General features: G+C 40.4%; 1 protein-coding gene across 1 annotated transcript in view; it reads left to right on the top strand.

Annotated features, from left to right (window-relative positions):
- Positions 1 to 25,209, top strand: part of MZB1 (marginal zone B and B1 cell specific protein) — a 399,248-nt gene that overhangs the window by 93,988 nt on the left and 280,051 nt on the right. The window contains exon 2 of the mRNA XM_044068995.1: positions 8,075 to 8,196. Coding sequence (XP_043924930.1) covers positions 8,075 to 8,196 — 122 coding nt within the window. The remainder of the gene's footprint in view (positions 1 to 8,074; positions 8,197 to 25,209) is intronic.

Here is a 25,209-nt window from a genome sequence, read left to right as displayed (position 1 = left end):
AATGCAAATGCCCTAGAACAGCTAGTCTGCACTCCTACTATGGGTACAAATATTGTAGATCTGATACTCACAAATATGGAGGAACATTGTAATGCTCCAACTGTAATGTCTTCATTGGTTAGATCTGATCACAAAGTGGTGTCCTTTGAAATAACTATAAAGCTAGAACCCTTATTTAACCCCAGAACTTTTAACAGATTTTCTAAGGCTAACTACCTCCTATTAAGCAATGGCGTAGCTAATTTCCAAACTTCCCCAAACCCAGCAAATATGGAGGCCTGTGCGGAGGTGTAGACAAAAGCACTGTACAACAGCATAGAAATGGTAGTACCAGGTCGAAATAAACCTAGGTCAAAAACAAACCACCCTGGTGGACCCTTGGTATAAATAGGTTGCACAACAAAAGAAAGAAAATTTTGTCCAGAAGTAGGAGAGGACATTCACAACAAGGCAAAAACTCTGTCATTAGTCTAAACAAACAAATCAGGGGACTTGTCAAGTCTTCAAAACCAACCTTTGAGGCAAAAATAGCCTCCCAAGCTAAGGATAATCATAAGGTATTTTTCAGTTATGGCCACGGTCTTAAGGGCAACACCCAACAATGTGTGGAGTTAGTTGCAACTGGCACCACCTGCAAAGCCAGAAGAAACAGCAAATCTGCTGGCTAATAAATTCAGCTTGAATTTCACACCCTCATCACCTCCGGTTGCCCCCCCCCCCCCACACACATACAAATTATCCTCCACTATTCCTCTACCAGTTGTCACAAAAGAACAGGTTGCCACTGTGCTCTCTAAAGGTAAAAATATGGCCTCGATGGGTCCTGACAATATCCCAGGATTCCTCTTAAGTAACTTGAAATACGACCTATCAGGTCCACTAGGATCTTTGTTTAACCACATCCTTCAGACGGTTTGCTAGCATATTCAGAATCTGAAGAAGCTCACGTAGTGAGTGAAAGCGCTTAACATCTTATTTTCGTGTTTGTTATTTTATATGTCAGTGCCGTGTTTTATGTCTTCTGAATAAAATATCGGTTTTACTTGGAGGAGTTGGAGCACTTATTGGTCAGGTTCAGGATATATTTCGTTTCTTTGAGAAAGTCACAGTGAATACTGCCTATGTTGATCTGACTAAGCATTTGACACAATTCTCCACTTGGGTATTGTATGTAAACTCACAAAATTGGGCATAAATCCCAATGCCATCAGATGGATAGCCAATTAACTCATGGACAGAACAAAAGTTGTTAGAGTGGAGGAATCCAAATCCACCAAGAGACTAGTTGCTAGTAGTGTACCACAGGGCTCAGTGGGACCTCTCCTGTTTGGAATATACTTTTCTGATGCAAAAAACTCCCTTACCAGCCTCAGCAAGAAGCTGAGATCCCTCAGAAAGTCCTCCAAAGCTAGTTACAAAAATAAAATTGCCAAAGATTCCAAAGACAACCACAAGGCATTCTATAGTTATGTCAAGAATCTAAATAGCAATGCTCAGATCTGCTCTGAGCTACAGCAGAATGGCATTAAATATACTGATCCCAAGGATATTGCCAATATCATGGCAGATCAATTTAGTGCCAACTTCACCCCCCTCTCACCCCCTAAAGGGCCCATCTCAATACCAAATGATTGCCAAATTCTGGTAATCATGGCCACACAGGTAGAAACCACACTCTCTAAAGATAAGTATACAGCATCCATGGGACCAGATAACATCCCGAGCTTTGTACTACATGAACTACAAAATGAACTGGCACCTCACCTAAGTGTCATGTTTAATCATAGCTTCACCTCAGGCTTCGTGCCCACAGAGTGGCGCACAGCTAAAGTTATCCCACTCCACAAGGGGGGGATCCACCTTGGATCCCAGGAACTACCGTCCCACCAGTCTGATGAGCCTGATCTGCAAGGGCATGGAACGCATTATCATGGAACTTATAAACAAAGATATTGGCAACCTTCAAATACTGGACCCCACCCAGTTTGGGTTCGTGAAGGGCCGATCTTGTCTGCTGAACCTGATCGACTTTTTCAAATCAGTCTCCAGAGCTGTGGACAAGGGTAAGGCAGTCCACACAGCCTATCTGGACCTTGCCAAGGCCTTCAACACCCTCCCCCACTCTGGAATCATAGATAAACTTACTAAGCTGGGCATAAATCCCTACATCACTCGATGGGTTGCCAACTGGCTTACTGACAGAACCCAGACTGTAAAAGTAGTCAATTCAAAATCCAGCTCCAGACAAGTGACAAGTGGAGTACCTCAGGGTTCAGTCCTGGGACTGCTCTTGTTTGGCATCTACTTCTCTGAAGTACAGGCCAACACTAAGGGACTCTGGCTAACAAAGTTTTCAGATGACTGCAAACTGGGAGCCATTATTGAATCCCCAAATGATGTGGATATTCTACAAAAGGGCCTTACAGAAACAGATGCCTGGTGCCAGAGCCATAGGCTCAAGCTTAATGCCAAGAAATGTATAGTTATCCCCTTTGGGAAAAAACATGTACCCATGAATTACCACATAGGTGGCAGTACACTAAACACCAAAAGTGTGATGAGAGACTTAGGGACACAGGTGGACACTGGTCTCACCTTCGATAACCACATTGCCACAACAGTCAGGAAATCATTCTATGTGGCACATCTCATCACTAAGGGTTTTTCATCCAGAAAAATGGAGGTCATTGTCCCACTGTACTCATCCCTCATTAGACCCATTATAGAGTACAATGCACCATTTGGTATGTACCTCACAAGACATCTGCAACAGCTGGAAAGGCTGCAGAAATACCTCACTAAAAGAATCACAGGCCTAAAGCAGATGCCCTATGCTGACCGACTAAAAAAACTCCATCTATACTCTGTGGCATATTGTCGACTCACGGGCGATCTCTGCTTAACATACAAGGACATGTCAAACCCTGAGCTGTTGGACATGCTCCACTTAAAGAAATCCCAATCCCTCAGAGCCACACGCTCCAGGGACCTAAACCTTGTCATCACAATGAACAAAACATGCTGGAAGGATAGGTTCCTGACCCAGAGACTCCCCATACTCTGAAATAGACTGCCCATACATGTCAAGCAGAGCGCCTCCTTGGCCTTCTTCAAAAAGAACCTTGACGATTGGATGGGAGATAGAAAATTCACCCCGGGGATCAGGTCAGTGACCCTGCTAGACAGGGGTCCAGGGAAGTAAATATTGTGGGAAGAAATATCCAGGGAATTGTTATGGCTAGGCTTGTATAGGCCCTAGGGCCGATAGCCTAGTACCAACCTATGAGCCTATGAAGTCAAAGGTAATGTAGATAACCTTTGGCTAACCAAATTTGCTGATGACTGCAAGTTGGGAGCAATCAGTGAATACCCATCAATGTAGATATCCTTCAAAAAGGTCTGACTCAGACAAATAGTTGGTACCAGAGCCATGGCCTAAAACTAAATTAAAAAAAAATGCATAATTACGCCCTTTGGAAATGTCAAATACCCTTAAAAACTACAGCATTAATAGCACACCGCTAAGAGTAGACCCAGTGGTGAGAGCTTTAGATACACAGAGAGACAGTAACCTGTACTTTGACCATAATGTGTCGACAGTGGTGAGGAAGTCCTTCTATGTGGCACAGCTTGTAAGTAAAGGCATGGCATCCAGATCCAAGGAGGTTATAGTCCCACTATACTCGGCCCTCATCAGACCAATAATTTAGTACAATTCACCATTTGGCATGCACCCAACCAGGCATTTCCAACAACTGGAGTAGCCTTAGAGCTTCCTTATAAAAAAATACAGGGTGTAAGCAACATCTCCTATGTGGATCACATAAAATCCCTATCCCTTTACTCTGTCCCCTGCTGACTATTAAAGGGTGATCTGTGCCTAACCTACAAAGCATTCTCAAATCTGGTCCTGGTGGAACTGTTACACATTTGCAAAACAAGCAGCATGAGCTTTACCCACAATCCAAAGATCTATATCTGACCTGTGACCTGAACAAAACATGCTGGGGGATTGATATTTGTCTCAGAGATTACTCTTTCTCTGGAACAGCCCTTCTCTGACCCTCATCAAGCACAATTTTGATAAATGGATGGTGAATCATTAATTCACTGATGGGGTGGTGTCTATGTTTCTTATGGACAGGGCAGTGTGTAAAATACCCAAAATGCATAGGCACAAACCTTATCCATCCTCTAGTTCTTAGGTATCAAAAATCTGGGTAAATTCATGGAATAATGGCTAGGCATGTAAGGGCTCCTGAGCCGTTAGCACAGTAATAACCTATGACCCTATAAAGTGTCTGGAGATGAGAGTAAAAATCCCGTGCTAGACAATTCAGACAAATGTATGTTATCCACATATAAAGATACAGCTTGTTTGGAGTGTGATGTGTGCAGACCCATTTAACTCATTAACTCCGTCAACAACGAGGCTTAGAGATATTAAGCACGACATCACTGGTAACTTTCTCAGCAATGTTGAACATGCCTCAGACAAATAAAAAGAAATACATTAAAACACTTAAGTTGAGAAGCTAATATAAGAATAAAAAAGTAAAATATTTCTTAAGTCAGACTCTACAGAGGAGTTTGTGTGGAAGAAGTGGGGTGAAACTAGTTAGATTAACAAACATTGGTATGTAGAGTAGTTGTTGGTCAGACATGATAGTAGCATGGTTGCTCTGTGACAATAAGGAGCAAATTTGGGGGCCACTATTGCACAGTGGCTTAGTGGTATGATTTATACCTCACAGTCCCAGGACCTAGATTTCAGTCCTTACCTCTTGTTACTGTTGATGTGGAGTTGTGCATGTTCTCCCTCTGCATGTTTTTTTTTATTTTCTAGATTTTCTGGATCCCTTCCACCTTCTAAAAATAAGCTGGCTAACTGGCTACATTAAGTTATCCCTAGCTAAGCCCTAGGGAGTATGTAAACAGAGTTCAGGATGGACCAATTCACTTATCCATTGGAAGATGAATAAAGTGTTTCCACTGGAGTAACTGCACTTCCCTATGCACTTCTCAAGTGTGGACAAATAGCCCTACCCTTCATTCCTCTGCGAATCTGCCTGGCTCCTCCAGTGTCAGGACTGCTAATCGAACCCTGCTATCATTGATGTCAGTAAGGGATCCATCCGTTTCTTTTATACAGCCAGGCTCACAGACTGCAAAGACTGGTAGGGAAATGACTAAATGTGTACTGGCAGCCATTATGCACACCTTTCCCACTCACAGTGTGCAAACTGCATGTTTTACTTGTAAGGCAGTGGGTTTTGCCCATACACAAGGGAAATTTCTCTCTTCTCTCTATTTATAAATAATACCACTGCCTTGGCATTATTTACTTTACATTACATTAAAAATTATTAATGGTGGATGGTGGTCACAAGCCTGTTTACTCCTTTAAATGCATTTAAATATTCTACCTCCCATTCTCCTTTTTTTATTTGCCTCATGACTTCTTGAATGTATCCATAATTTCCTCTCCACCACCCATTCTGGTAGTTCATTCCATGGATCCACAACCCCCACCATTAAAAAATACTTGTGAAGACCCAGTAAGTAAGTTAGTTCCTACAGTCTCCTGGCCATGCCCCTTCCTTCCTTCTCTGTCTTTCATGTTTAGAATGACATCTTGCTTGATTGACGGGGGGTGGGGCTACTTGCTGGCAATGTCCTTTGTGAAAGTAATGGATGAGTAGCATAATCAGCCTGTTGTACACCCCATTTTTCTCTGTGAGCTCAGCATCTGTGGGTAAATGTTAGGCATCAGTAAAACCTATCAAACCACCTCTGAGTGAACAATGTCCCTTTCCAACCAACCCTTGCTTGGTGACGTGAGCAAATGGGATGATTTGCCAAAGAGGGGAAAGATGACTGACACACAGCATGGGCACCAAGTACAAAAAAAAAGTTCTTAGCAGTGTGTGCATAAACTGATTTGCATTAGGAAAATACATATGCAATAAGTATTCTTATACTATATAGTATATAATAATATATATTATAATATATTATATTATACATTATATGTGTAATATATATTCTATATTATAATATTATATATTATAAGTATTCTTGTAAGCATCTATATTATGTCGAACATTTAGATTGTCGATCTCCTAAATGTCGACACTTAAATGTTGAATGCTGAAAACCGCAAACGGCCAGTTACACAAATTGTTTCCCCGTGAAAACATTCGCTTGGCCAAAAAACTTTAAAGCCCTAACCAAGTGGGGGGCTTCTCCCCCAACACCCTCCCAACTAAATATACCAACTTCGAGATCGCTCTACATTGGGGTAAATGGCAAATCCCCGATGACGGCCAAGCAAATTTTTTCCCTGGGAAAAAATTTATGTAATTGGCCATTCGTGGTTCTCAGCGTTTGACATTTAGGTGTCGATGTTTAGGCATTTGACAATCTAAATGTTCGACGATGTGATAGGAACCCTCTTATAATATATAATATATAATAAGTAAGAATATATAATAAGTATATAATAAGTATTCTTCAAAAAACAGCTTATTTCCCACCTAAACAATTCGGGAACATGTAACTGCCTAGCACCTGGCTGACATATTTAGGTTCATAGGTTCATAAGTTCATAGGTGTGCACTAGGCTAATGGCCCTGGAGACTTTACAAGCCTAGCTCATAGAAGTGCCCTGGCAATGTGCCACCCAACATTAGTTCCCAGTGCCTCTGTCAAGTAGAGTCATTGGAGTGATCCCTGAGGTGAACTTTCTATTTCTCATCCACTCATTAAGATTTCTCTTGAAGAGAGCCAGTGAGGTGCTCTGCTTGACATGTATAGGAAGTCTGTTCCAGAGCACGGGCAGTCTTTGAGTTATGAACCTGTCCCTCCAGCATGTTCTGTTGATTGTGGTAATGAGGTTGAGGTTTCTGGAGTGTGTCGTGTGGAGGGATTTTGATTTCTTTAGATGTAGCATTTTTAACAGAGCTGGGTCAGACATGGCATTGTAAGTCAAGCAGTGATCGCCTCTTAGTAGATGATATGAGACAGAGAATAGCTGGATTTTTTGAGTCTGTCCATGTAGGACATGTGTTTAAGGCCAATGATCCTCATCATGAAGTACTTTTGTGGCCTTTCCAGCTGTTGCATGTGTCTAGTGAAGTACATGCCAAATGGGGTATTACACTCAATGATTGGCCTAATGAGGGAAGAGTAGAGAGAGATGATGACCTCTTTCTTCCTGGATTTAAAACCCTTGGTAATGCAATGTGCCACATAGAAGGACTTTCTGACCACAGTGGCAATGTGATGGTCGAAGGAGAGGTTGCTGTCAACACCTTTCAATTAGCCACTATCCAACCTCTTCTTTAAAGCTCCCACAGATGCAGTATATTTATTAGCACACGTTACTTTCCAACTAACTGACACTTATTCCCACTGTTCCATCTATACGCACTAACTCTCCCCTAGATTAAGTTAAATAGCTTTCCCTTAAAATGTCAGTTTTTAGCTTTTTACTTTCTTCTCTTGTCTTTATTACATCTTCAAGATTATCTCTACTAAACATACTGTATGAACAACAATCACGTTACTACCTGCTATACTTTTAATTGTATGTCTAAACCACTATGCTCATGTAAATATCTTATGCAATCATATGTTATCTGCTATATTTTATAACTGTATGTGTAAACCACAATGCTCATGTAAATATCTTATATACAGTATGTTAGTAATTGTTTCTGGAGCTTTTCTCTGCGGGCCTCCGCTGAAAACAGACAGATCTGTCCAATCGGACCTCCCCAATAAACAAATGTAAAATAAAATAAATAAATAAATTGTAGACTTAATTTCTTGTGGGATTGACATTGTGACTAAATTGTACTATGTTGAACTCTGTTTTATTAATGTATTAAGTTTATTTATACATTAATTCATTACATTATAATTACTTTTAGTTAAACTGTATTCAGCAAATGACCAGAGTGCATTTTGTTAAACTCCTTTTTTCTGAACAGAACTTTTAAGGTGTTGAATCCCTTTAATTAGACAGCTATTACCTTACAAAAATGTTAATGATCATTGTCTTTCTCAACAGATGCAGGAATACCTTTCCAAAGCCGAATCCAAAAGGTCATCAATGAAGCAAGGAGAAGAGATGCTGAGTGAATCTGATTACATAGATGCACTGGACAAATGCTGTTCACAAAGCTGGGAAAAGTGAGTTACCCCTAATCATTACCAGCTGTTGAAATTATTATGTACAGGCACTGTTACCTTGATGGTGCAAGATAAAACCTCAACACACTGCAGTCTGATAAGAACTTCAAAGAGGAAAGCATTAAAAGACAAATAAAGTTATAGATTCACACAGTGTTCTTAGAATTGTGCTATTCATTGCATCTGATGGAATATCTTTAGTACACACACACACACACACACACACACACACACACACACATATATATATATATATATATATATATATATATATATATATATATGGGTCTACCTGAAAACACTGACTCGCAAAAACACCGACAACGAGATAACCGACACCACAAAACCGAAAGTTCAAAAACACGAAACTTCACATGCCCGACAAACCACAATCCTGACAATCAACAAAACAAAACAAATACCTTTTCCGTAAAATACACACATAACACAAGCACACCAAAAACCTTACAAACCTACACTAAACCTTACATACACAACTATCTATGCACTAATCTTAACCCAAACCCTAACCCTAAGGTCCGTCACTATCGCACACTCACCTAACCCGCGCCCTAACCCTAACTCACTTAACCCGCCCCTAACCCTAAAGTCTGTCACTATTGTACACTTACCTTACCCGTGCCCTGACTCTAACGTCCGTCACTATCACACACTTACCTTAATATGTCAGTGTTCTCAGCGTCTGGATTTTCAATCGTCAGTCATCTCCGTTGTCGATCTTCCGGTGTTGTCAGCGTTCGGTGTTTTCAGGTAGACCCATATATATATATATATATATATATATATATATATATATATATATATATATATATATATATATATATATATATAGGTGTCATTAGATGAACATGTTGTAAACTCATTGCAAAGAAAAGAAGCTAGTAGAGCGGATCAAAAATCAGCTGATTGAACATTGCTAGTTTTTTCTTTATGTGACCACAGAATTTGTCTTTTCACTGCTGTAGTGTGATCTTGTAGTTGTATACAATTAGTAGAAGGTGTGGGAGTGTCGTTATTCTCCTATGGCTTCATCTAAATACATGCTCTGAGACAATTGCTAAAATAAATACATACATACATAAATAAATAAATAAATCTGTATTTTTTTCCACAAGGTTCTATGTTATTCTACAGCATGGCATTCTCTTCTAAATGTTTCCAGAATGTGAAATACTGTAATGCTTTTTTGCATTAAGTATATATCATGTTACATGCCAATATCTCTCCTAAAATGAATGCTATAAATAAAATCTATATATATATATATATACTACTGTTTTTTTTTTATTTATTTAATTTAAAAGTCCAACTTGGAACAAAGCCAATTTTCAGCGGAGGGCCAGGGGGAGAAACTCTCCAGACACATGTTGAATGTGTGTGTGTGTGTGTGTATATATATATATATATATATATATATATATATATATATATATATATATATATAGGTCTACTCCAAATTAATGAAAACCCCCTTAGCCCAAAAATGAAATCATCAAGACAAGATTGCCGAAACCTGATTTTAACGAACAACTGTGTTACAGAACCTTTCCTCAGGGTAAGTGTCTAGTTGTTCAACATTTAAAAAGAAACACATAGTGCTATCTCCAACTATGCTGCACCCCCAACACCTCCCCCAACGGAATATAACAACTCCAAGATCGCACTACAATGGGGAAAAGTGCAAATTTCCCCATGATGGATGACTGGATACTTACCCTGAGTAAAGGTTCGGCAATACAGTTGTTCATTAAAATCAGTTTTGGCAATCTTGTCTCAGCGATTTTGTCTTCAGGTAAGTTTTTGTTTATTGGAAGTAGATCCTAGATATATATATATATATATATATATATATATATATATATATATATATATATATATATATATATACACATATATGTGTGTGTATGTTTGTGTGTGAGTATGTATTCAACTCTGTGATATATATTGTATGCATAATTGTTGAGCTGTATATTGTATCCCGACTACTACATTTTTGGTTTATATGTTCATAGTAGGCAAATGGAACAGATTTCAATGAGCATGTTGGTGAAGGGAACAGAGGGGATGAGGAAGCGATGGGTAGGTATGGTGTTAAGCAAAGGAATTTCAGAAGGTCAGAAGGTAGTGGATTTTGCGAAAAGGATGGACATGGCTGTGATGAACACGTATTTTAAGAAGAGGGAGGAGCATAGGGTGATGTACAAGGGTGGAGGAAGATGCACACAGGTGGATTATATCCTATGGAGGAGGGCCAGTCTGAAGGAGATTGGAGACTGTAAAGTGGTGACCGGAGAAGGTGTAGTTAGGCAGCATATGATGGTGGTTTGTAGGATGACATTGGTGATCACGAAGAGGAGGATGAGTGTGAGGGCAGCTCCAAGGATCAAATGGTGGAAATTGAAAAATGGTAATTGTGAGGTGATGTTCAGGGAAGAGTTAAGACAGGCACTGGGTGGCAGTGAAGAGTTACCAAATAGCTGGGTAACTACAGCAGAGCTAGTAAGGGAGATGGCTAGAAAGGTGCTTGGTATCACATCGGGACAGAGGAAGGACGACAAGGAGACATGGTGGCAGAATGAGGAAGTATAGGAGAGTAAACAGGAAAAGCGGTTGGTGAAGAAGAAGTGGGATTGTTAGAGAGATGAAAAAAGTAGACAGGAGTATAAGGAGATGAGGTGCATGGCAAAGAGAGAGGTGGCAAAGGCTAAGGATAAGGCATATGAAGAGTTGTACGAAAGGTTGGACACTAAGGAGGGAGAAAAGGACCTGTACCAATTGGCTAGACATGGGGACCGAGCTAGTAAAGATGTGCAGCAGGTAAGGGTGATAAAGGATAATGAGGGAAACATACTCACAAGTGAGAAGAGTGTGTTGAGTAGATGGAAAGAGTACTTTGAGGAGCTGATGAATGAAGAGAATGAGAGGGAGAGAATGTTGGATGATGTGCAGATAGTGAATCATGAAGTGCAGTGGATTAGCAAGGAGGAAGTAAGGATAGCTATGAAGAGGATGAAGAATGGAAAGGCTGTTGGTCCAGATGACATACCTGTGGAAGCATGGAGGTGTTTAGGTGAAATGGCAGTGGAGTTTTTGACTAGATTGTTTAATGAAATCTTGGAAAGTGAGAGGATGCCTGAGGAATGGAGAAAAAATGTTTTGGTACCGATTTTTAAGAATAAGGGTGAAGTGCAGAGCTGTGGTAATTACAGAGGGATTAAATTGATAAGGGTGAAGTGCAGAGCTGTAGTAACTACAGAGGGATTAAATTGATCAGTCACAGCATGAAGTTATGGGAAAGAGTAGTGGAAGCTAGGTTAAGAAGGGAGGTGATGATTAGTAATCAGCAGTATGGTTTCATGCCAGGAAAGAGCACTACAGATGCGATGTTTGCTCTGAGAGTGTTGATGGAGAAGTACAGAGAAGGTCAAAAGGAGTTGCATTGTGTCTTTGTGGACTTAGAGAAAGCATATGACAGGGTGCCTAGAGAGATGTTGTGATATTGTATGAGGAAGTTGGGAGTGTCAGAGAAGTATGTAAGAGTGGTACAGGATATGTATGAGGGTAGTGTGACAGCAGTGAGGTCTGCGGTGGGAGTGATGGATGCGTGTAAGGTGGAGGTGGGATTACATCAAGGATCAGCTCTGAGCCCTTTCTTATTTGCAATGGTGATGGACAGGTTGACAGACGAGATCAGACAGGAGTCCACGTGGACTATGATGTTTGCAGATAACATTGTGATATATGTAGTGAGAGTAGGGAATGGGTTGAGGAGACCCTGGAGAGGTGGAGATATACTCTAGAGAGAAGAAGAATGAAGGTCAGCAGGACTAAGACAGAATATATGTGTGTGAATGAGGGGGAGGATAGAGGAATGGTGAGAGTGCAGGGAGTAGAGGTGGCGAAGGTGGTTGAGTTTAAATACTTGGGATCAACAGTTCAGAGTAATGGTGAGTGTGGAAGAAAGGTGAATAAGAGAGTAGAGGCAGGATGGAGTGGGTGGAGAAGAGTGTCAGGAGTGATTTGTGACAGACGAGTACCAGTAAGAGTGAAAGGGAAGGTCTACAAGAGGGTAATGAGACCAGATATGTTATATGGGTTGGAGACAGTGACATTGACAAAAAGGCAGGAATCAGAGCATGAAATGGCAGAGTTGAAGATTTTAAGATTTGCACTGGGTGTGATGAGGATGGACAGGTTTAGGAATAAGTATATTAGAGGGTCAGCCCAGGTTGAACAGTTTGGAGACAAAGCCAGAGAGTCAAGATTACATTGGTTTGGACATGTGCTGAGGAGGGATGCTGAGTATATTGGGAAAAAGATGCTAAGAATGAAGCTACCAAGTAACAGGAAAAGAGGAAGGCCTAAGATAAGGTTTATGGATGTGGTGAGAGAGGACATGCAGGTGGTTGGTGTGACAGAGCAAGATGCAGATGACAGGAAGAAATGGAAACAGTTGATCCGCTGTGGCAACCCCTAATGGGAGCAGCCGAAAGAAAAAGAAGAAGATGTTCATAGTAGGCAAATCAGTCTCCAGACTATTACATGTTTAGCCAATAAGCAGACAGCTACTTTTTTTTTGGGGGGGGGGGTTCATAAGTAAATACTAGGAAAAACTGGTCTGCAGACTTTTACAAGCCAAGCCAGTACCATACAGTGACCATGGTGAGAATCAAACCTGAACCTTCTGTCGTTGAGCTAAACTCCTTATGCCAACCCCCAATTTTGGAGCATTTCTCCTTGGACTTCCACTAAAAATGGTTTTCCAGCATAGTTGGACTTTCCCAATAACCAAATGCAAACAAAAAATAAATAGTATAGATAATATGCACATCCATCTATTTATATAGTGATTAGAACTTTTGCAGTACTAGCTCACATTTTTTACAATATCTGTCCAATAAAAATGTTGCATAAGCCTGATTTTTGTGTGCCTTATGTACAAATCACCTGAAAAAAAAGAATATTGTAGGTTATGAGCAGACGTGTTGAATGATAGGCCCTTGGGACTACCAACTGCTGCACTGCTTCTCTCTCTAGCCATCTTTTAGGGCTACCTTGTCTGTACAGCAACTCCTTCTCCAACATCTACATATGTATAATACCCCCCCATTCACCTAATCATGGGGTTGGGAGGGTGGCCTAATGGTTAAGGTGTTTGCCTTATAAACACAAGGTGCAGAGTTTGAGTCTCACAAGGGTTAATTGGCTAGGCTTAAAATGGCTCGCAAGAGCAGTTAGCATTGTACTAATCTATGAACCTATATGCATAATGGATCTACTTTGGAAGCTCGAACTTCATATGGTCAAGACCATAACATCAAAGTTTGAAACTTCAATAAAAATGCATTTTTTATGTTTATGCAGGGGGGAAGCCTCCCCTGCACCCGCAATTAAATATACCAACTCCGAGATCACACTACAGTGAAGAGAACAGGAAATTTCCCATTCCTCGCTGTATGCGATGGTGGTGCTGTGGTAGCATTGTCGCCTCACAGTTAGACGCCCGTTCGATTCTCAGTTAGAGCGTCTTCTGTGTGGCGACATGCATGAATGGGTGCTCCTTTGATGAAGGTTGTGCGTTAGGCCCGGCAAGCCAGCACAAAAAAATCTACTGCCAATCATTAGCGGACCGGAGATCCGCTGTGGCGACCCCTAACCGGTAAAAGCCGAAAGAAACAGCAACAACATGCAGGGGGGAAGCCTCCCCTGCACCCGCAATTAAATATACCAACTCCGAGATCACACTACAGTGAAGAGAACAGGAAATTTCCCATTCCTTGCTGTATGGCAATCTCAATCTTAATCGTTCAAAGTTTCAAAACTTCAATCTTATGAAGTCGACCATACGAAGTTCGAAGTTTTGAAACTTCCAAAGTAGACCCTGCATAATATCCCCATTCACCTAATCATGGTGTACATCTACACATGCATAATACCCTCCATTCATCTAATCATGGTGTACATCTACACATCTACACATGCATAATACCCTCCATTCATCTAATCATGGTGTACATCTACACATGCATAATACACTCCATTCACCTAATCATGGTGTACATCTACACATGCATAATACCCTCCATTCATCTAATCATGGTGTACATCCACATGCATAATACCCTCCATTCACCTAATCATGGTGTACATCTACACATGCATAATACCCTCCATTCATCTAATCATGGTGTACATCTACACATGCATAATACCCTCCATTCACCTAATCATGGTGTACATCTACACATGCATAATACCCTCCATTCATCTAATCATAGTGTACATCCACATACATAATACCCTCCATTCATCTAATCATGGTGTACATCTACATATGCATAATACCCTCCATTCATCTAATCATGGTGTACATCTACATATGCATAATAATTCTATGTATAACAAACATTTGCTAACTCCATTATTATATGTTAGAATAATTTCTACTCATGTATTTTTTGTCTTAAATTTTTTTTATTTTTTTAGCCTGAGCCTCTATTACACTAGTCCATACCTACTGTGATGGTTTGAATGCTATTGTTCTGTTTAAACTAGGTCATGACATGCAAAATGTAAATTATTATCACTTGTTTAATTGTACTTTTTCTCCACGGGTCTCCAATGAAAATGGACTACTACTCCAGCTGGACCTCTCGGGCAAACAAATGTTAAATAAAAATAAATAAGTAAATATATAAATAAATAAAATAGCTCACATTAAGTGCTTTCATGATTAAAGGGATAAAAGCACTTACTGTGAAGTATTTTTCAAATTATTTATTCATAGGTTCATAGGTGTGTACTAGGCTAGTGGCCATAGAGCCTTTACAAGCCTAGCCCGTAGGATTTCCCTGGCATCATGCCACCCAACTTTAGTTCCTAGTGCCTCTGTCGAGTAGAGCCACTGGAATTATCCTCGGGGTGAATTTTCTATTTCCCATTCACTCATCAAGATTTCTCTTGAAGAGGGACAGCAAGGTGCTCTGTTTGACATGTGTGGGAAGTCTATTCCATAGCATGGGCAGTCTCTGGGTTATGAACCTGTCCCTCCAGCATGTTCTGTTGATTGTGGTAATGATGTTGAGGTCTCTGAAGTGTGTGGTGCGGAGAGATTGGGATTTCTTTAGATGTAGCATTTGTAACAGAGCTGGGTCAGACATGGCTCTGTATGTCAAGCAGAGATTGCCTCTAAGTAGGTGATATGAGACCGAAAACAGTGGGAGTTTTTTGAGTCTGTCCATACAGGACAAATGTTTAATGCCTAGGATCCTCTTTGTGAGGTACTTTTGCAGCCTCTCCAGTTGTTGCAGATGTTTAGTGAGGTACATGCCAAATGGGGCATTGTACTCAATGATTGGCCTAATGAGGGAAGAGTAATGAGTAATGAGTAATGAGTGACAATGACCTTTTCTTCCTGGATTCAAAACCCTTAGTAATGGGATTTGCCACATAGAAGGACTTTCTGACCACAGTGGCAATGTGGTGGTCAAAACAGAGGTTGCTGTCAACCTGTGTTCCCCGATCTCTTATAACACCTTCTGTGTTCAGCGGACTACCATCAATGTAGTAAATCATGGGAACTGGATGTTTTCCAAACGGGATTACAACACATTTTTTTGGCATTGAGCTTAAGCCCATGGTTCTGACACCAGTCGTTGTTCTCAGTGAGGCCTTTCTGTAGGATGTCAACATCACTTGGGGAGTTAATAATAGCTCCCAACTTGCAATCGTCTGTGAACTTTGTCAGCCAGAGTCCCTTTGTGTTGGTCTGGACTTCAGAGAAGTAGACACCAAACAGTAGACGACCCAGGACTGAACCCTGTGGGACTCCACTCGTGAGTGGTCAGCAGTCTGACTTGGAGTCAGCTATTTTCACACTGTGGGTTCTACCTGTCAGCCAGTTTGTAACCCACCTAGTGATAGAGGGGTTGATGCCTAGCTTAGTGAGTTTTTCTATGATTCCTGAGTGGGAAATGGTATTAAAGGCCTTGGCCAGATCAAGGGAGGCTGTATGAACCACCTTGCCTTCATCCACAGCTCTGGTGACTGACTCAAAGAACTTGACAAAGTTGAGCAGGCATGATCTACCCTTCACAAAACCAAACTGTGTAGGATCCAGAGTTGGAGATTCCCTATATCCTTGTTTATTAGGTCCATGAGGATGCGTTCCACAACTTTGCATATCAGACTCGTCAAGCTAATGGGGTGATAGTTCCCAGGTTCTGTAGTCACTCCTCCTTTGTGGAGAGGGATGACTGTAGCAGTGTACCATTCCGTAGGGACAAAGCTTGAGATGAGGCTGAGAATCAACAGGGCACACAGGTGAGGTGCCAGTTCACTCTGTAGTTCATGTAGAACATAGCCAGGGATATTGTCAAGTTCCATAGAAGCTGTATTCTTGGTCTTGGACAGTGCTGTTTTAACCTGTGCAGCAGTAATACTGGGTGCCTAGCAATCTACTTGTATTGCGACTGGTCCTTTGGGGGGAGGGGTAAAGTTGGCACTGAATCTGTCAGCCAGTATATTGGCAATATCTGTTGGCTCGGTATAGGAGGTACCATTGTGCATTAGCACACAGCAAATCTGGGTATTGCCATGGAGATTCTTTACATAACTATAGAAGGCCTTGTGGTCATCTTTACTATCTGCTGCAATTATGTTTTCATAGCTAGCTATAGAGGATTTGATGAGGGATCTCAACTTTTTGTTGAAGCTGATAAGGGAGTTTTTTTCCAGTCTTGGGACTTCACCTTATTCCGCATCAGTTTCCTCCTTCTGTTGTAGAGTTTGTTTATGGCAAGGGACCACCAGATTGGCTTCCTTTTTTTGGCGGAGATTGTCTTGGTTCTATTGGGTATGGCGAGATCCATGCATTTGTGTACATGTTCGTACAGTGCATTAGTTTTCAGCAGTCATGCAACTATTCTCCATTTGCATAGGTGCCATGAAGTTAGCCACCTCTGTTTTTAGGAGCTCAAAGTTAGCTTTGGAGAAGTTTCTCATGGTGGTTACCTTTCCGGGGGGGGGGGGGGTAAGAGGGATGTGAATTTCCAAGGTGATTAGTTTGTGGTCAGATCTAACCAGGGAGGAGTTGACTATTGGTATATAGAGCAACGGTAACCCATGTTAGGAATGACCAAGTCAAGGATGTTGCTACCTTTAGTGGGGGTAAGAATGAGCTGATCCAGTACATTGGAATTAATGAATTCCAGGAAATGTTGGGCAAGTGTATTGATACATGAGTAGTTTTCCCAGTTAATGGAGGGGTAGCTGAAGTTGCCCAGTATGAGAGTGTTAGGTTGGACCCTAATATTCTCTAGGGTGCTTATGAACATGGAGTGTGAGTCTTGGGACATGGTTGGGAACCTATAGCAGGCTATGACCTGAATCACTGTCTTATCCACTGTTAGTTGCACCTGACGTATCTCAGATGTGTTATGTTGGGCTACCAGTCTGGAGGTGTGCACATCCCTTATGAATATGGAAATTCCACCACCTTTGGAGCTTCGGTCCAAGTTCTGGGGCAGAAAGGTGTGGAATGAGTTATAGTCTGGTAGTGCAGGGGTGCTTTCTGCTGCCTTGAACCTGGTCTCTGTTATGGCACAAATGTCGATGTTCTCCATTTTAAGGAGTGACTGCATTTTAAAAATTTGAGATTTAGACTTCTAGCGTTGAGCAGCATGACCCTCAGATTGCATTTGTTTGTAGCTGTTATGGTGGTAATTTGGTCTATGGAACACCGCCTAAAAAAGGCACTATAGGGGTGGCAAGAGCCTTGGCCAGTATCCAGAAGTTCAGGGGTGACAGATGCAGGCTATCTCTGGGAAAAAATCGAGGTCTGTCAATCATGTCATCCCAGGCAGACAGATACCGGATCCCCTTAAATGATACCAGAAACTTAGCCAATTGTTGAAATCAATCATTTTCTGCTTGTACTGTGGTATCATTCTGGCTGATGGTAGGATGCTGGTCAGGGCTATGGTTATACCGACCTGGGCTACATAACCCGATAGCTCCTCCATGTCTCTTTTCATGTAGTCCAGGGAGGTAGATCTCAGGTCATTCACACCCACATGTACAATGACAGAGTCATATTTGTACCTGTTGTTGAGGGACCTGAGTGTGTGCGTTATGTGGCGTATCCTGGTGCCTGACTGGCAGCTGACTGTTACTTTCTCCTTATTCAGCCTATTGAGTGGGACATCAGTGTGGCTCACTATCAGGTCACCTATGACTAGTATGTTGGGCATGATGTTTTATATAGGGGCTTTGGTTGAGTGGCACACTCTTTAGGAGAGTTATGTGTCTCGTGATTAGTGTTGTGTTGTGGTGGTTGAGTGCGTTTCTGCCTTAGAGGTCTCTGCTGTTTGGGTAGATTTGTATTGAGAGCCTCCATGAAGGTGGGTGTGTGGTTTGTGTTTTTATGTGAAGGCAGTGCTAGTGTGTGTCCTGGAGGGCTATGGGCTCCATGTGGTGTGGTGCAAGTGTTGACCATCTCCTCTTGACCAGTTATTCCGGTCTTGGCTGGAGAGTGAATGGCTTCCAATTTGGATATATAAGTGCATCTCTCACAAGTCTGAGTGTTGGGAGGTAAGAGGAGAGGGTTGTCAGTGTACATGAGGCAGTTGCTACATTGCCTCAGGATGCCCAAGTTTGCCAGGTTAATAGGAGAAAGCACAGGGAACTGACCTTTAGACATGCATGGAGGGGTGAGCATTAATAAGTACTGGAGCTGTTAACTTGTAGAACGTTTATTGCTGGTAGCACTTTTGTGTGCTACAATAATTGCTACAAGAAGTCTGGTAAAGTGGTAGACTAATAAGCTAGTAAAAGTGTAGGAGAGGAGAGAACTAGCAGACCTAAGGGAAAAATTGAAGAGCATACTTTGGCACCGCTCAGAAGCTTACAAACAGTCCAGGATACAGCAAATCTGTATCTGGACTAGACTAGTTTCAGGAAAGGTGGGAAACAAGCACAAACCAGGCTTTTAAACCAGAAAGTTGAAAGAGATGGAAAAACTGCCCAAACAGCCAATAAACTACACTTTCTGGGCCAGAAACCACTCCTCTTGTGGTAGACAGGTTGTGCTTACCACTCCCACTGATAAGCTAGAAGGCTTACTTCCAACACAGAAAGGCTTGGGGGACTCAGAAGCTTACAAATAGTCCTGGATACAGCAAATCTGTATCTGGACTAGACTAGTTACAGGAAACGCAGGAAACAAGCTTAGAATTTGTTTTTTTAACAAGAAAGCAGCTAAAACACCACTAAAAACAATTCAAGTGCAGTGCAAGCTAGCATACTTGAGTGTGTAGCAGTATTAAAGCAAATACAGCTTAAATAATGCAATTTATTCAAAATGTATCCTGAACTGAATTCAATTATTTAAATAAAAAACTGTGCTAAAGGCTAGAAGGTACTTGTAAACACTTTAAGAAATAAAACTGGTAAGCGCTTTCGTAAAAACTTCTTCAGACCATGTCAAATTACACAATTCAATTCTTAAATATAGATTTAAAAAGAAGCAGCCAATAAGATATGCAGTTCTCATACACATGATGCAAAACAATTAAAACCTTTTACTCTTCAGTTTAGGTTTTAAAGAAACCTTGTCATTTAATCCAAAAGCTTTATTAGCTTGCAAATGTAGTATCCAGAACAATTCATGGCTTTCAGTATAGTTAATGATATCACTAAGTCTGCCATTTTCACTTATCATCTCAATAACTTTAAAATGAAAGTTATGTGTGGTATCAGTATCTTTAATATGCCTAGTCAGAGAGTTGTTAACATTAAAATTCCTGATGTCTCTGTGGTGCTCCCTCATTCTTTCAAACAACATCCTGTGTGTTTTACCTATGTAAATTTTTTTGCAAACATTGCACTGTGCCAAATAGACTAAATTTTTTGTCCTGCAAGTCACATGAACTTTAAAATTGTATGTAGCACCAGTGCAGGGATGAACAAAGCTATTATGTATATCAATTAAATGACAAAAATTACAGGAACCACAAGGAAAAGTCCCCTGTATATTACTGCTATTACTAGTTGTAGAACTCTTATAACATAGTAGCCTTTTCAGGGACTTTTTATTCCTAAATGAGAAAGTTGGTTCTGTTCCTATTACAGCATTAATTGTACTATCCGATGTTAAAACATGCCAGTTCTTTTTTATGGTATCACAAATAATCTTAATATTACTGGAGTATGTTAAATTTACCTTGGTGCTTTATAGCTGGTAACTGATCCAGATACTTCATTCCTATAATTTGTATCTGAGTAGTAGGGGGAGGCTCTATTGTCCCTAAGTGCTTTAGCTTCATTAATACCTTTTTCAATTTTGCTGTCCCTATATCCCCTTGCTGATAATTCATCACCTAGTACTTCCAGATCTGTCATAAATCTGTCTTCCTTATTGTTCAGACGAGAAAGTCTCATTGCTTGACCCTTAATGATGCTTTTAAAGATATGAGGGAGATGTAAACTGTTTCTATGCAGCATATTTTTTATGTTTTATGTGCTTCTGATTCTCGTTTGGTGGTTTTGCTCCTTTTGAATTCAATTATTGTTTTATTCAACTCTGAACAGTTAAAAGGTGCCAAAAATATACCTATAAGCTGAGAAGCAGACTCAAGTCAGAACACAGGGAGATTCTAGCAAAGTTTTTTTTTTTTTTTTTTTAATTTATTTATTTCAGTTTGATGACTGGGGTAGTCCACTGGGCCTAGTAGACCCTGTTTTCAGTGGAATCCCTGGGAGAAAAGCTCCACAGACATTGACAATTTTACAGAAAAAATGAAATCTTTGGTATCATACAAACAATATGAGTCATTTGTAAAAGTAGGAAAAGTATGTAAATGATACAGTCTAGGAAGTATTTACTAAGTATATACACTATATAAAATTATGCAGTTGTGCAGTAACTGGCATTTGGCATTTTTTTAGAGAATAAGAATTTTAAAAAGAGGGAGAAAAAGGCTGATTCTTAGTGGAGAAATGGAGAAGGTTCAAAGAGGAGTTTTAGAGTGAAAGAGTGTGAAAGGTGCACTAGATGCAGGAGTAGTTGAGCACTGTAGTAAAAAGGATAAAGGCTGAGTGAAGGTATTTAAGGGGGTTATGCAGTAAAGGAACAGGAGCATTCCCACTTTGAGATTGGAGAAGTGATTTGAAATTAGAGTAGCTTTGAATATTTAGAAGGGAGGCAGGAAGTGAGTTCCAGAGTTTAGCTAAGGAGCAGGATGGTAACATGTGACCTGGGGGTTGAGGAGGTCTAAAGATTTTTAGAAGATTTTGGTTTTCTGATCTAAGTGAGCTGTTGGGAATATAGGGGCTTAAGAAGGTGGAGACAGAGGGGCACCTAGATGATTTAAATATGAGCTTGTGGGCAGTGGCAAGTTTGAGGAAATTGAGGTAGTTAGAAAGTTCAAGGCATTACAGTGAGTGGAGGGAGAGACAGTGATGGGATGAGTTTCTAAAGTTAGTGGCAAATTTGCAATTTTATTATAACAGGTTTCCAGTTAGGCCTGTAAGCCAAGCTGAAGATTAGTGAACAGGGGAGCGCCGTAGATAAGAAAGGGGAGAAGGTAAGCGGAGGCTAGGGTTTGTCTGGTGGGGTAAGGTAGCGATTGTGCCTGTACAGGAGACCTAGTTTTTTTTTTTTTTTTTTTTTTTTGATGTTAGTTTGGATATGGGTGTCAGATTTTAGATTTTCATCAGTTATGACACCTAGCAGTTTAGTATGTGGTACAATTTCTATGGTGATGTTTTTCTGGCTTGTTATTTTAAAGGAATTTTTGTCAACATTGTGTTTGTGGATGAAGAAAAAATCATTAGCTTTGTTTTGGTGGCATTTAAGGTGAGGTGGTTACTGTGCATCCATGATTCAGTATTGGAGAAACCTAACTGAGTTTTGTGAAGAAGATTAGAGGGGGGTGTCTGCTGTACAAATGATTGTTGAATAATCAGCATATTGGATTAGAGTGGTATCAGAGATAGACTGGTGAAAGTTATTAATGACAATGTTAAAGAGGAGAGAGCTGAGGACAGAACCCTGGGGTACACCGGTGGGGGTATGTAGAAAGGGAGAGATTTAGTTTTTCCATTTAACAGCTTGTTGTCTTTCAGAGAGATAACTAGTGAACCGAGCTATGGTAGGAGGGGAGAGGTTGAGAGAGGAGAGTTGAGATAGGAGTATAGGGTGGGATACAGTATTGAAGGCTTTGGAGAGGTCTAGGAACAGGGGAGATATGATCTTGCTAGAGTCACATGCATAGCTGATAGAGTCAAGGAAGGAGAGGAGGGTAGTGATGGTACTATGGCCGGGACGGAATCTGTGCTGTGTAGGGGTTAGGAGGTTATTATGAGTCAGATATGACATAATTTGAGATTGAATACATTTCTCCATGATTTTTGATAGTGGAGAAAGAATGGCTATAGGCTAAAAATTAGAAGTGTCAGTGTTTTTACCCCCTTTATGGAGTGGACTAATGAAAGTGAGGGGGTGTATGATTCTTGGATGGATCTATTTATTATGACAGACATAGGGAAGGCAATGTTATCTGTGGATAGTTTGAGGAAGGACATGGGTAAGTTATCTGGGGCAGAGGAGCATGGTTTAAGTTGAAGGAGTATTTTTTTTTATTTTATTTGTAGAAACAGGAGAGAGAGGTTGAAAAGAGGAGTATGAGCAGTGAGGTTGGAGGGAGAGGTACAGGGGGGGAGAAGATGGAGAATAGTCGGAGAAGCTGGCAGTAAGTTTAGCTATGGATTCTACGAAGCAGGTGTTAAATGGAGAGGCTGTTTCTTGATCGGTATAGTTTGGATTTGGGCATGGGTTGTCCTTGTTACCAGGATGGAGGAAGGAAGAGATAAAGTTCCAGAATTTTCTAGGGTTGGATAAGTGTTCAGATTGGAGCTTGCTGTGGTATGTTTTGCGATCTCTAATTATTAGCTTTTTTACCGTGTTACAGAGTTGTTTAACTTCTGTTAGGACATTAGGTAGTTTTTTTTTTGGCATTGTTTCCACCTTTTATCCCTTAGTGCATAGGTTGTTTAGTTTCCTTTGACAGCTAAGGGGAGATCAAAGCTTTGACTCTTTTAGTCCTCAGGGGAGCAAGATTATTGAGTAGGTTCAGGAAGGTTTCATTAATCAACGGCATTTTGTCGAGTGCAAAGTTTGCAGGGATGACTAGTCTGTTACTTTAGGCAGTTTATGAATATTTGTGGGTTAAATTTAGAGTTTTTTTTATTTAATTAATTTTGGAGTGATTATTTTAATAAAGTTCTTTGATGCTGTTGTGACATGCTTGATCTCCAAATGATTTTCAAATATGTTAAATTGTATGCTCTCAAATTTTGAACCTTTATCTGATATGAGAACATAAGGTATTCTTTGACTCAATAAGATAGACTTGCACTGCACGTATGACACTACAGGTTGTGTTATTTTTTAACAGAATCACTTTAGGACAGTTGGTGTAAATAATTTGTGTATACCAGGTACATGATCCATGTTTTCTCTGAATTTGAATTAAATATGTACACACAACTCTGCTGATAAAGGTTCTCTGTAGTTCTGCATTGACTATGTAGTGCATCAATTAATATCTCTTTCTCTGCATTACTAACTGCTATTCTGGTACATGTTGTGGAAATCAGCATTTTGCACAATTTTTCTATGTTTTCTGGTATGTATATTCAACTTAACATACCTGATATATTTTTTTTTTTTGTTGCTCGGTCTTTATTTTACTTTCAGGTCATACTAGTACAAATGAAACAAAAACTTCTGTAGTATCAGATGTGCCTTGTAAAAAACACTTTCTGAATAATGTTTTGCAAGACATTATGGTCTGTTCCTAACTTGTACTTCTCTGCCATCAATATATTCATAGCATTTCTCATGCCTATCATAATTGTTTCTAATAATTGCTTTACTGGCAGATAATCCTTTCTAGGACCAAATGCTTGCACTGCAGACCCAAATAAACTTCCTATAAATTCATCTTACACCTTAAAGCATACACGTGACTGCTTATGTCTATATCTTCATATATTTTTTTCTTAGTCATCACTGATTGCTTTTTTAACAAGAAACATCTTTAGTAAAACATCACTTATGACATAGGCATTTATATAAATGAAAACAAACCACATTGATAAAATCCTAGTTGCAAGCATTTTACATCACAAACCGTACTACCATGTGAATGGAGGACTGCAACTGTCATAAGGGAGGACTTTCAACAGGTCATGGAAACTACAGACCCATTAGTCTGACTAGTCTTATTTGCAAAATCATGAAAGTTATCAGCAAGGATGTGGGAGGTCCCATGACACTGGATCCATCCCAGTTTGGCTTTATCAATGGAAGGTCATACTTACTGAATTTGGTGGACGTCTTTGAAAAGGTCAGTAAGGCAATGGATGAGGGGAAAACACTGCATACTGCCTACTGAGACCTGGCTAAAGCATTTGATGCAATAACCCACTTTGGCATTGTCAAAAAACTTACAGAACTTGGTATAAACCCCTTTCTTTATATCATTCTGGATAGCTATGTTGCTCATTGATAGGACCCATGAGGTTAGAATTGGTGATGCCACCTCTACAAAGAGGCTGGTCTCCAGTGGAGCCCCCTGGGCTCTGTGCTGGACCCACTCCTTTTTGGCATCTGCTTCTCAGATATCAAAGCAAATGGCAAAGGCCTTTGGCTGACCCAAGTTTGCAGATGACTGCAAACTGGGAGCAGTCATTGAATTCCCCCCAGGATGAGAACAGCCTTCAGGAAGGTCTAATACAGACAAATGCCTGGAGTCAAAGCCAAAAACTCAATATCACAAAATTAATTATAGTACCTTTTGGGAAATCTACCCCCATGAGTAACTATGTCATCAATAAAACATCCTTAAAAGTTGATTCACTAGTTAGGAATCTGGGAACTCATGTAGATAACCTAGCCTTTGACCAACATGTGTCCATGTTAGTAAGCGA

This window comes from Protopterus annectens, chromosome 4.part0 (genome assembly GCF_019279795.1).
Source record: "Protopterus annectens isolate FY-2018-M chromosome 4.part0, PAN1.0, whole genome shotgun sequence".
Lineage (NCBI taxonomy): Eukaryota > Metazoa > Chordata > Ceratodontiformes > Protopteridae > Protopterus > Protopterus annectens.
The sequence above is the reverse complement of the archived record's forward strand: the minus strand, read 5'-3'. Positions and strand labels throughout refer to the sequence as shown.